Source organism: Teleopsis dalmanni, chromosome 2 (genome assembly GCF_002237135.1).
Source record: "Teleopsis dalmanni isolate 2A chromosome 2, ASM223713v2, whole genome shotgun sequence".
Lineage (NCBI taxonomy): Eukaryota > Metazoa > Arthropoda > Insecta > Diptera > Diopsidae > Teleopsis > Teleopsis dalmanni.
Window position 1 is genome coordinate 64,549,522 of NC_051847.1, and position 14,071 is coordinate 64,563,592.

Here is a 14,071-nt window from a genome sequence, read left to right on the forward strand (position 1 = left end):
TTTGTCGTCTTCAAGAGTTTGAATAACTAAGAGCCAGAAAAGAGTTACATATGTATTATACATATATATAAATATGCATAGAGATGCATACTTATTATTTATATAGAAGTTTTTAAAACACTAAAAGTTGGAAAACTTTTGTATTATTTTATTTTGAATTGAGTTACCAGATTATCATAAATATATTTATTTCTTCACAACCTCCTTGAGATGGTTGGTTTGTTGACAGGTCACAGCCATTTAGGTCCCAACCATAATAGAAGATTACAACTCCCGTAATGTCGATTCATATACATGACATCAATTGATTATGCTGAGGGCTTACTTTTTGAGGTTCTTGATCAGCTCCAGAACCTCCCACTAAAGATCATTTTAAGCCTTACCAAAGATTCAAGTTGGTTTTTATTTTTTTATTTATTTAGTAAAAATACTAAAAATTGGCTTTTATATCTATGTTCGGATTGTTTTAAATGACATTTTAGACATTTCTATAGACGACATTTTACAATATATATTTATTGATGCACTACTAGTTGAAATTATTTGAATAGTATATAATTTTATACCATTTCAAAGCTGAATCATAAGAGTATATAAATGTGACCTTTTTAAAATCTATCCATCTGCTGTATAATGGACAACAAAATTGATCCCAGATGTAACGAAATGGTCAGTCCCAATTCCTTACTGGTAGTGAATATTTTTAAAAATACATTTTTCGCATCGGCAAATCAAATGATTGACGCTGAACAAACTATCTTCAAAAGCAACAGATGGAACACCGAAAAAACAGCACTTGAAACAATAGTCATTAGTAAACTGAACCGCAATAGACCGATTTACGTTTACACTTAAACGAAAAAAATATGATCTCGATAATGACTACTTTCGAAAAAAAGACAAACAAATAAACCTAAGCGAGGTCTAGACACAGACTAACGAAGAAAATTTTTAATGGATAACCAATACAGAGGCCATACGTTGAAATATTCCCATTAAAATTCCGTGGTAGAAACAGTCTGATACACGAGGGGAATTGTTTCTAGTCCGTGGAAACGGGACATATCACTATTATGACGACATAATGACGATGTGTTAGACATTTTTAAACCTTCTCTTCGCAAAAAAAAAAACTAACTCTTTTAATATAATATCTAACATATCAAAAATTGATTCGATATAAGAATCGAAGAATTAATATTGGAAAACTATTCCTTGAATTTATCTATTGCATGATCTAAGCATTTAATTGTCGATATCACCTCTTATCGAATCATCACAATAATTCTGATCTGTTGAACTGGACTTTTATAAGCTAACAATTATTATATGAATTATAAAAAAATGTTTATTTGTTATAACACAGTTTTTTATTCTAATTATAAATACAATAAAAACTACATTTTTTTATTGATATAAATTTTTTATATACAACACATGTGTGTATGTATACTTTTCACTTTTTAAACTACAATTCTATTCTGAGGTTAGTCTGAACTTATAAAATTGCTTATCATTGTTGATTAAGTAATAAATATCAAGTAACATAGCTGTTATCGCTGAGTAATTACTTGAGAACTTTAAAAATATAATATTTGATATACAAATATCTCTTCATATATATGTATATTGTATATCTGTAGAATAAATATTTGCTAATAATTGTGTGCAATTATTTTAATTTATTTTTGTTATATTTATTTTAGGTTATTGAAGATCTCAAAACGCAACTGAACCGTCCGCTAAAACTGCACAGCCCATTAGAGGGGATTGGTTTCGAATATGGCTTCAATTCAAAGTATCTCGAAAAAGTTGTCAAGTATTGGCGCGATACTTATTTGCCCAAATGGAGCGAACGTGAGAAGTACTTAAAGAAATTCCCACATTTCCAAACCGAAATTCAAGGGTGAGTTCAAAATATTGAATTTTTAAAACAAATAACACGATTTTATGATTCATTTAATTCATTAAGTTTAATAATTAAATCATATTAAATTTTATTTATTTTTTTTTTGTTTTTTTTTTTTTGATAAGCCAAACACAAAAGATAAATAATCTTTTTTTAAAATAATTTTTTTTTATATTTTCTTTAGCCAATGGCAGGTTTTTTTTTGACCGGTTACGGTTACATAAAATAGTCATGACCCCGGCTATCACACAACAAAATGTCATTAATTAATACAATGAAAGTATTTAAAAATAATTTATAGATATTTTTGTATCTTTTGGATTTACTTTGTTTTCATGCTAAATAAATTTCCAATGAACTGTTAAATTATTTTGACTAAATATGCAAAAATTCGTTACAAATCAGTTTGGAAAGTTCATTAATATTAAATAATTTCTTTTAGTCTTTCAACATTTTATATTATTATATAATTTGTTATGTAGTCAAATGTCGAGTTTTAAATCATATCGTAGATAAGGGAAATCCCCTAATTATGCTAACTTAAAATAAACTATGCCACTATTAATTATAAAACTTGTTCAGTAACATAAAAATAGTAAAACTTTTTAAATAACATTCATTGATGGAATCAGAAATAAATTGAGTGCATTATGGATACACTACTGAATGACAACAACAGGAAATGCAGATTTCTTCGCAGGTCTATGTCATTTATGGACTCCCAAAGAGTGATAAAAGTATAATATAAGAACACACTGATATAAAATGTAAAACTTAATATAGATAACATAGAAAAAGTTATTAATGTCCAATCTAAATGTCCATATCTAAATATCCAAAACTATTCAGTATTAACAACCTTCTCTTAAGTATCTTGTCTACTGCTAACATTGACAAAACAAAAAACGATCCTGTGCTCTTAATAAAACACTATTGGAGATTTGTAATCCATGTTATACTTTATATATCTAAACCGCATCTGCCTTTAATATTGCCTTCAATGTTCTACTTTAATTGACCACATTTTTTTCTATATGCTTTAAGACATGATCGAAATAATTCAGTTTTCGTCGATTCACTAAACATAATATATCTCTTTCTTCTTTGACAGCTCATGAAAGTATTAACGATTTCTGATATGCTTCGTCCAAATAAAATTAGACTTAATTAAACTTTATAAACCTTACTTTTAGAATACTTGGACTTATTACAATCACAAAAATTTTATATTTTTGTAATCAAGATCTAGAATTTGACATCCTTAACTCCCAAAGTAAGCCACATGAATTATACATGAAGAACTTCTAAAAGTTTGGAAATATTCGATATAATACCCAAACTTATTATAAAAGTAAAAATAGTTTTTAATGGGATCGCAAGGAGTTATTCACCCTTAATAAAACCCAATTGTATAAAATCACAGTATCGATTTATGGTTAAGTACTCGTAAATTCGGTATCGATTAAATAATTAATAGGTTGTGCAGAAAAGTGTATCAGTTTTCAGTTCAGTTTTTGTACGACTTAGTAAACCTTATCTTAATTATTCAAAATAATATTTAAAAATTAATTGGCTTTAATAATTTATTCTTCAAATAGTAATAAGTAGTTAAGGTATGAAGAAGATTTCTTTTTAATATTCCCAAATAAGTAACTAGCAAACCTTAAAAACTATTTATCTTACTGCTCAAAAAGTACTCGGATTTTGTAAATAAAACGCACAAATTTAAATTTTATTCCAAATTTATTTTATCTTCAAAATATGCTCCTTCTGAAGCGATACACATATGCCAACGCTTAACTCAATCTTCCATACACTTTTCGTAGGCCCGTGAAGGTATGGCTTTTACTTCCTTCGGCGAATTCTCTTTTACCGATTCAATCGACTCAAAACGCTTACCACGAAGGGGCAATTTGAATTTCGGGAACAGGAAAAAGTCACACGGCGCCAGATCTGGCGAATATGGTGCCTGAGCGATGACAGTGGTGCCGTGTTTGATCAAAAAATCGCGTACAGCAAGAATTTTCCATAGTAAAAATCCCTAAATGCACTTGAGGTAATGTCACATTAGTAGCTGCTGTAAACAAACTAATTAACAGATGGCGCTCATAATTGTACCATATGTCAAGAAAGGAGTAGTTAAAAACAACAAAATTCGGTTATTTTTTGAGCGGAAGGTATATCTAAAAACTGAGTTTTTGTTTAGTTAATTGATAAAGGTTAATTTGGGTTGATCTGCCATGTTCTGGCACATGTTGACCAATTTGTTCCTAGTGATTGCAGTTAAAACAAGATCTATTTTTTGATTTGTAATAGAGTGCTTAAGCTTTTGCGAATCTAAGGATTGCTTCTTCCTTGATTTTTGAAAGGTCCTCTAACTTCCAAAATTGTGATACCTCCAAGAATCTTAAGTCGATTTAATGTTTAGGCATTTGCTTTATTCTGTGATAAATACAATTTTAAGCACAAATTTATTACAATATTATGGCTTATTTAAATTAATTAGCAAACGAAGAATAAAAATAATATTTTCTCATACTTTTTTTAATTTACTATCAAAATTGTTAGTGGCCTTAATGATTGCCAAATAAAATCAAATTTGTCGTTCATAATGATTTTCAAACACTTCGTATTGTGTTCTGAATAAATTAAATTTAATTGGAATTTTATGTTTCCATATGAAATAATCACACCAAATTACAAAACATTAGAGTTAATTATTTTTTAATATTTGTTTAATGATTTTCATAAATTGAATTAGAATTTCAATTAAGGTTGCTTGCCAAGATATTTGCATAAATTTGATATAAATAATTTATTCAGTGGTACGTTTGCAATTTGTAACATTTTTTATTAAATAAAAATAATAAATTTAATCAGTTTTAAAATATATAATATATTAATACATAAATATTTTGATATAATTAATGAATTTGAATTAAAAAAAATTGTAAAATGCTTTGTTATTTTGACTTTTGACCTAAATAGACAGTACACGTCCACCCAAAAATTTCTCTGTTTTAGAAAAAAAATATTAAAACTATAATAAAAGGCTTCTATTTTCGATTACTTAATACTTAGTATTTTAAACAAATAAAAATATTACCTGGTATATAAGCCTGGTATATATACTCCATATATAAATATATGGAGTATATAAGCGATACGAGCGGGAGCAGAGATGCATTAAGTCCCTGTTGGTGTCGGATAATAGCACTCGGCAACAGTGATTACCCAAGTTAAAAAAATATATTTTAGAGTAAATATCTAGCTTGTTGTTATTACTGCAATTAAGATACCTAGTTTGGGGACCTTATTCGGAGTGCCAGAGAGCAAGACTTGGTCGTTTAAAACGACGGCATACTCCAGGACATAGATCCGGCCAGTACTCATAGCTGGCATTACTTCTTTGATAGCCGTGTTGTGATTTAACAATTTCCATTTTCCTGTTACTTTTGGAAACCATATGACAAGTTAAGGTTATGAGTAAGATGGTACTATACTCAGGAACTGCACAAGAGACTTAGACATTTAGAAACTTCTACTTTTACTATTGACTGAACCAACTGTACCAACTGGGAATAAAATTCTATCTTAATTAGGACAAGATTCTTAGAACGTTATATTTAACAGCATAATAATAAATTAATCCATTATAGATTTTAAAATTAATATATATAAATTTTTTGCTAATAATTATATAATATATTCAATTAATTAATATATACCGAATGCATTTCTTTAATTTGTCTAGACTTAAAATACATTTTATGCACATAAAACCAAAGAAAACTGATGGCAAAAAGGTAGTACCACTTCTATTATTACATGGCTGGCCTGGATCTGTACGTGAATTCTACGAATTTATTCCTCTACTAACTACACCAAATGCAAAGAGTGACTATGTTTTTGAAGTTATTGCACCAAGTTTACCAGGTTACGGTTGGTCACAGGTAATTATAACAATTTATCGCTAGAAAATTTGATATAAAAACATATATTCTTACAGGGTGCCGCGAAAACTAAATTTGGTCCAGTTCAAATAGCAGTTATATTACGAAATCTTATGTTACGCTTAGGTCATGATAAATTTGTTATACAAGGCGGAGATTGGGGTTCAATTATCGGTTCAACTGCAGCAGCAGTTTTCCCCGAAAATGCACTAGCTTATCATTCAAATATGTGCATAAATGGTGCTCCAGTCAACTATATTAAAATGGTATTAATGCATATATTCCCTGGATTCTTTTTACATAAGGCTCATCATGATTTTTATCCTTCACTCGGCCAATTTTTCTCTACGCTAATGGAAGAAATGGGCTATTGCCATATCCAAGCTACCAAACCTGATACTATCGGCGCAACGTTATTGCATAATCCAGTGGGATTGGCTGCTTATATTTTGGAAAAATTCTCAACCTGGACAAATGCCGATTATAAAAAGTTAGCTGATGGTGGTCTTACGAAACGATATACTATGGATGCATTACTGGATAATGTAATGATATACTATGTCACCAATTCAATAACCACATCGCAGCGTTTGTATGCTGAAATGTTTAATAAAGAAAATCAGGCACTACAAATCGATAGAGTGCCTATTAAAGCACCAACAGGTTGTGCTCGTTTCCGACATGAACTTTCCCACTCCAGTGATTTCCAACTTAAAGACAGATTTATTAACATAGTGCATAGTACGTATCATAACGATGGTGGACATTTCCCTGCAATGGAATTACCACAAGTCTTATACGATGATTTCATAGAATTTGTTGAGAAAGCGTTTAAGAAAACCGCTTAATATTTTAGTTTTAAATGTAGTAGCACAGGCTGGTCAAATAATTACTAAGAATTGTTTATAGCATCGAGTCATATTAAATCTTTTACTCTTATAATGGCGTTTGTATTCATTTTGTATTGATTTAAATATAATAAATAAATATTTTCTGTAAATAACACCAATTTTAAGTGTTTTATTGACATTCTGGTAGTACCAGCCTAAAACACATGTGAACGGCATGGAACACTTTCAGGAAATTAATGCTGAAATAGAGCACTCACGTTGGTACAAAATTCATGTGCGTTTTAATACTGCTGTTGTAACCCAATGAAATCCAATAGACTTATACGATATCTTGCAAAAACAAATACGAGTTAATGATGGAGTGTAGTAAAGTAAGATAATACAGGGGTTGGGTGAAATGCGCTTATAATATGAAATCGTATCCATCTTATATGGCACAACATACAGGAAACACTTATTAGTTAAGTAATTTAATATACACATACATAGTATGTATATACCTTTTCTGAGTCTATAGCACTGTACTGTGTTACTATGCATGATTTGAATGCAATTTGTTATCCATTTTGTTACACCACGGGTTTATCAATTATACTTTTAAGTGTACTGCTATGGCACAAAGTCATCGTTGTGCTAAAGATTTAGGCATGAAAACGTCAAAAAATGTTATCAACCAAACACTGCTTCTAGGCCCCATATGGCTTTTTTTCTGTTTCCGTGGCAAGTATTACTATTTCATAAGTATTTTAAATCGATTCACTAAAGAATCTGTGGACTATACCTCATTCAGTCTATCAAAATTATATTAAATAAAGCGAAATTATAGTTATATTGCAACTTCTTTGAAGGTGACAAATTAAATTTCAATTATATGATGATTTGTTAGTGCTTCCATTAATAATCCCCAATACTTTTCACATAGAATATATAGATGTATTATAAGGTTTTAGGTTTACTAATAAAAAATTTTTAATGATTCTATTAAAAATATATACTGTTGCATAAAAGACCCTCCATTTTTATTATATCGTAATAGAATTCATAGCTTTGATTTCAGTTCATAGGCTTGATCACTTGAATAATAATGTATAAAAAATATTTAAACAATGGCGTTATTTATGTATTCCACATAAACAATTAACCAGTATAAAGTACATATATCTGAACATGTATACATACATAAGTATGTAAGAAAACACGCAACTTTAAATTATTATCTCACATATTTAATGTCATAAGAATAGCAAAAATATTCAAATTCATTCATGAACAATCATGTAAACTTTGCCATAAAAAGCTAAACAGCTGCAAAATTTTAAAGGAAATACGTTCCAGTAATCGTTTTTGCTATATTCTTTAGCTTGCGTGTACTGTCCACATCAGTCCGAAACCAAATTATCATATCATATATCAAATTATTATCTTTAAAAACGTAACAGACTAAATATGATAAAAAATGTGGTATTAGAGTGTGAAGATGCGGAGGTATGAGGAAACAAATTAAACAATTATCGGTCTTGCCAACTGAATAGTTTACTCTACAGGTTTCGGAAGTTTAAGAAAGGGATTCAACATTGAATAAGTCTAACGTAAGTACAATGAATGTCAACCATTTTTAGCTAGATAAATATGTTGACATATGAATTTGAACATATAGAACCATATTAGCTGCTATGCATCTTTGAACTAGATGAAAGCACCGCTCAACATTTCTCTTCTTTGAGTTCCCAGTGACAAGAATACCGCAAATAAAGAAAATAAGCTTAGTAGACTGGATGACTTAAGAACGCATTCGTAACTGCTCATGAATATGGACCCTTCATTAACATCATGCCAACAGTTGTAGAAATCTTTCTGTATTGAACAGTTTATTAAAAAATGGAAGGATTATACAATATGCACAGTTGACACCTTTTAAATCCAATGAAAAAGATGTAGTAATCTCAATAAAATGCTCTAAAAAAATGTGAAGCTTATAGTTATAGTTTCCAGCACAGTCACTGTCGGTTAGGAAACCAGACTCAAAAGCTGATTGATTGAGTGATGCAGCTATTAGAAGGACAAAGAGACTGCATCATATCTTTTAATCACTATCGAACGCATACACCACGAAGATTAAACAAAGATTACATAGGAACTCACTTTCAAAAATATCTTAGTCAGATAGAAGACCTTTTCTTAAAGTACATCTAAAGCTTTATTAAAAATTTCCCATGATTTTAAACCATTCGAGTTTCGAACGGTGATACAATGATCCAACGGTGGTGATTATTTAATAATAATTGGATCCTTAGGAGTGCCATTTTGAATTATCTTAAGTAAAATTTTATCAAAGAGGTTTTACTGATATTTAATTATTATCATATTATAATAAAATTCCATTTAAATAAACAATAACAAAATCAACCCTTTTGCCTTACTCACACATACAGTCAATGCGAAAGTTAGTTTGAATTTATATATATTTTAATAAACAACCGCCAATGTGCCAGTATAAAAACAAACCAAACTGATCATTTATAAACAGCCGAAATATATTCCAATCTTTATCTAAGAAACTGACTATAGAGATCCCATAATTGATATGAATTAACAATTTTTTGTTTTAACTTTTTTAACATAATATTGTTAAATTCTATTAATATTCTATAATAGAGCCATGTGGACTCAACTAAGGTAAACAAAAAACAATAACAAAAATAATTACAAAATATAAATAAAATCAGTACAGTCAATGGAATTTGTCTGTTCAGGCAATGACGAATATACAAATACGCTACATAGTTGGTCATATAGGTATATGTAATGATGCTATATATCATTGTGTCTATCTGCGATTATAAACTTTTAGTATTGCTATAAAGTAAGGTTTATAAAAGTTGAGGTACTTATAAAAAATAGTTGTTCCATTTACATTTCATCTTAACATAACATTAATATATAGAAATGAGATGATTGTTTGGTTTTTTTTGTTAACAAAAGATAATCTCTATTTGATAATGGTAAATAAATTTTTTGATTTAGAACTTTAAAAAATTCCAGCAATTATTACAAAAACTACCAGGGACGCAATATTCGAAACTTTATTATCCAACGTGAAATTTAATGAAAGTAGTGACTTTTAAAAATTCAACCCATTTGTCAAGAACCATACTGATTGGTGTTCAAGGACTTAATAACACGAATATATCCATAATTAAGAAGATTTATTAGGACAATAGAGCTGTCAATATTTTTTAGTTTTTTTGGTCTTATCAATTCCTGTAAAAATATTCGACATACACAATAAAAAAGTTTTGTATACATCACTTATGATGTATAATATGTACAATAAAGATAAATAATATGTTAGTATATTCAATTCTACATTTAACAATATCTGCAAGTGACATGACAGAAGATTCAGTTTAAAATATACACTATTTTTTAAACAAATACCAAACCAAGTGAGGTTTCAATTTTTCATGTCTAAAAATTTTTTATGTTGTCGTGTATTCCATTATATGAGTCTACATCCCTATCGTAATAATATATGTTATGTATCCAGAAATTTGATAAAATTTTAATTTCTCAACCAGAGGAAGTAAATAACCCGGACTCACTCGTTTATGGTATTCAAGTTCCGCTCCTTACTCTCGTTGGAGTTTCACCTTCCATAGGAAAAGGGAGTCAACCAATTTTCTCCATGAACCATATTACGACATGAGTTATAACAGAAGATTGATATAAACAGATTCATTTCTTGATTGTTTAAAAAAAATATGAGTTTAAGCACAATACAATTCTAAAGGTTAATACCAAAAGCACAGGAATAAGTCTGCCGAGCGCACCTCGGTGTCTACTAGATACATTGGATTGGTAGTGAGTGACATACATAGATCGCTGAGTTTTTTTATTATTAGTTTTTAATTATTTAATACACATCTTAAATAATATTGTCACTATTATATTACAGCAACTTCAAATTATCATCCACAAAACTATGAATTAATTCATTATAAAAACAAGTTATATTGTAGTTTTGTTTTCTACGATGACTCTCAAATTTTATAATTTATAATATTAAGTATTGCAAACAATTTATTTATTTAAATAAATTTATTTATTTAAATTGATTTATGTATACCAACCACAAGCAAGTATTTTTTTATTGAAAGTTTTTGAAATTTTATAGAGATTATTGTAGTCTTCATATACTGTCAATACCAGTCTATAGAACACAATCTTCGCAATCAGAATGATAATGCAAAGCTTCGTCACCTTATCAATTTTATATGAGAACATTTATAATAATACGAGGAATTAATTAAAGCGTTTAGAGCTACAATCACAGCTGAATTCTCCGCAAGTTTATTATTATTATTAGCTGATCAGTACTTCGGAGACTTTTGGTGTGTGCAGTACGAAGTTGTCTATTTCTTCTGAGAGACGTTTTTTCACACATTCTTCGCAAAGCAGACAACGTCAAAGGTACTAAAAATGTCACCTTTTATGCGAATATTCTTGCTTGTGCTTATTATGGGGCTTAGCCTGCTCTATAAAAATATAAATAATTTACTCGGCCCAGTACCTGCTCCAAAACTGCCACTTGATCAATGGTGGGGCGATGGAAAGAGACCGAAAGATTGGTCAGAGTATGTGACCAACACATCTGAAGTTATTAACAATCGAATTGTGTTTGCTGATAGTGTAAGCATTTAAGTACAATTTTAGTTATTTTAGATAAGTATTATTTAACCAAAATATTTTAAATAAATTAAAAAAATTTTTAGACTATCGAAGACCTACGCACACAGCTGAACCGCACGTTACGACTTGTGGAACCATTGGAAGGAGTAGCATTTCAATATGGTTTCAATTCGCACCACTTAAAAGAAATTGTTGACTACTGGCGAGATGATTACTTACCACGGTGGCGTGAACGTGAGGTGTTCCTCTGGCAGTTCAACCAATTCACAACTGAAATTCAAGGGTATATACCACCTGCTAGATTATTAAAAAAACATATTGTTTATATTATCTCATACCCCATTCGAGTAGATTGCGTATGCACTTTTTGCATTTGATGGTCTATGATGAAAATAAAATGGGTAAAAAACATTATCCGGTATTGTTGTTGCACGGTTGGCCTGGATCTGTAAGGGAATTCTATTCAATTATAAACAAACTGCACGTACCAAAAAAGAGTGACGACTACATTTTTGATGTTATAGTGCCAAGCTTACCGGGTTATGGCTGGTCTCAAGTAAGTAATAATAATATATAAAATTACTAATCATAAACAAATTAAAATTTTGTTCTGTGTTGCAGGGCTCTTCAAAGCCTGGCCTAGGTCCTGCTCAAGTAGCTGTTATTATACGAAACCTTATGTTACGTTTGGGTTATAGAAAATTTTTCGTTCAAGGCGGTGATTGGGGTTCAGTGATTGGCGCAAATATTGCAACATTATATCCTGAAAGTGTTTTAGGGTATCACTCTAATATGTGCAATAATTTGAGTCCAAAAGCTGCGCTAAAAGGATTTATCGCCAACTTATTACCAAGTTTCTTTGCTCCGGAAGGATTTAGAGATCTTTTCTTCCCACAATCAAAAAAATTAAGCTATCTTATTGAAGAAAGTGGCTATTTTCACATACAATCCACCAAACCAGACACCATCGGACACGCTCTCACTGATAATCCAGTTGGTTTAGCTGCGTATATATTGGAAAAATTCTCTACATGGACTAATCCTAATTATCGTAATTTAACTGATGGTGGTCTGACAAAGCGTTATAAGATCGATACTCTATTGGATAATTTAATGATTTATTATTTGACAAACTCCATCACAACATCACAACGTTTATACGCTGAGGCACATAGCAAGGCTAATATGGGACTACAAATGGATCGTGTACCGACTGACGTTCCAACTGGTTGCGCACGCTTTAAATATGATATTATGCATTTCTTGGACTTTCAACTTAAAGATAAATTCACAAATTTAATTCATAGCACCTATTATGGAAAAGGTGGTCATTTCATTGCAATGGAGGCACCAAGTTTACTTTTTGACGATTTTATCGAATTTGTTAGAAAAGTTGAAAAGTTGTTCCCAAAACGTTTTCAATATTAAAACGTTTAATATTTTTTATTTTAAAGATTGATTTCGAAAAAATTTTTATATTGCTTAATTTATATATGTATAAAAATAACAAAGTAACTAAAAAAAAGTTGTTTTAATTAATTTATTCATATCTTCTGTTTTAGGTACTTATCTCACTCTTCCTTTGAACGTCTTATTTTTACCTATATTTAAAACTTACTCTAACTTGCATAATTAAGTGGTTTTAGCAACCTTTCGGCATGAGACCAAATCGCTTTTCACTATCCCTCCTTTTACCTAATACATTCAGTAAAGCCTTTGCTAACTCAACTTACTCACTCCATCGAAGACACAGCTTTTCCTTAGGCTCTTAGCTAAGAATCCACTACAACGTTATAATACTTCTTTCTAATAGTGTTTCAAAAGCGACTTGAACTGCTCTCTTTTCGTTTGGTAAAGTCTTGGCCCATAGTGATACTAAATTAAAGTTCTTAAGTGTTTATGTCTTTAGCGAGTTTTACGAAAAAGTTCACTTCAACATCAAGGACAAAGTTCCAAAAATAATAACTAACTTCCCCTCAAAACTAATAGCTTCAAAAATTTTGTTCAAGTTTTCATGAGAGCCACACAAAAACAGAGAAAATGTGCCACAATTTCATTGATTTTCAAGTCCTTACATTTCCGGTACTTGTCACTGCTGGTTTCGAGTCCTTATAGTGTCGATATTAAGTTGAAAATGATGCCGGCAACTTTACAGGTGCTTAAACTACTTCACCTGGTTTTCACCTTTTTCAATCTGTACTCGTCTAGGTTTCTGTATATATCGCGCATCTGCATAAGTAGTCAGACAAGCGATGATAGAACACCTCTTTGGAAAGTTCTTCTACAGAGCGTCTTTATTAATGTAGGCTTATTCCGTTTAGCTCGTGTCTTTCTACAGAATAAAAGACTTGTAATCAAAAGATAAGTACTTACTTACTTACTTAAATGGTCCCAACAACCCGTTATCGGGTTTCGGTGTGGTGTCAAAGATGTTTAAAATATCATTTTAATATTTTAAAGATAATAAAATATATTTTAATATATTATTGAATGCTCCAGATTGATTAAGTAACACCCACGCGGCATATTCTTTATATTCCAGTACTTGGTCAATGTTAAATATCAGTGCGTGGAGTGCAGCTTCAGTGGATCTGCCTGTAGTAATATGTGAGTTGTGTTTTCGGCAATCCTTCGATACTTATCGCACTACCTAAGTGAGTTGTTAACAC

The 14,071-nt window shown here is 30.2% G+C and overlaps 2 protein-coding genes across 2 annotated transcripts in view; both read left to right on the forward strand.

The window, feature by feature from the left end:
* LOC119674704 (juvenile hormone epoxide hydrolase 1-like) overlaps positions 1–6,804 on the forward strand; it is an 8,463-nt gene extending 1,659 nt beyond the window's left edge. Inside the window, exons 2-4 of the mRNA XM_038085861.1 lie at positions 1,707–1,906; positions 5,664–5,862; positions 5,919–6,804. Of these exons, the coding sequence (XP_037941789.1) occupies positions 1,707–1,906; positions 5,664–5,862; positions 5,919–6,710 (1,191 nt within the window). The 3' untranslated portion in view covers positions 6,711–6,804. The remainder of the gene's footprint in view (positions 1–1,706; positions 1,907–5,663; positions 5,863–5,918) is intronic.
* Positions 6,805–11,060: 4,256 nt separating this feature from the next.
* Positions 11,061–12,874, forward strand: LOC119678035 (juvenile hormone epoxide hydrolase 1). Its single transcript, XM_038089672.1, has 4 exons — positions 11,061–11,402; positions 11,486–11,685; positions 11,754–11,958; positions 12,024–12,874. The coding sequence occupies exons 1-4, from the start codon at positions 11,193–11,195 to the stop codon at positions 12,828–12,830; spliced, it is 1,422 nt and encodes a 473-aa protein (XP_037945600.1). The 5' UTR covers positions 11,061–11,192; the 3' UTR covers positions 12,831–12,874.
* Positions 12,875–14,071: the final 1,197 nt, after the last annotated feature.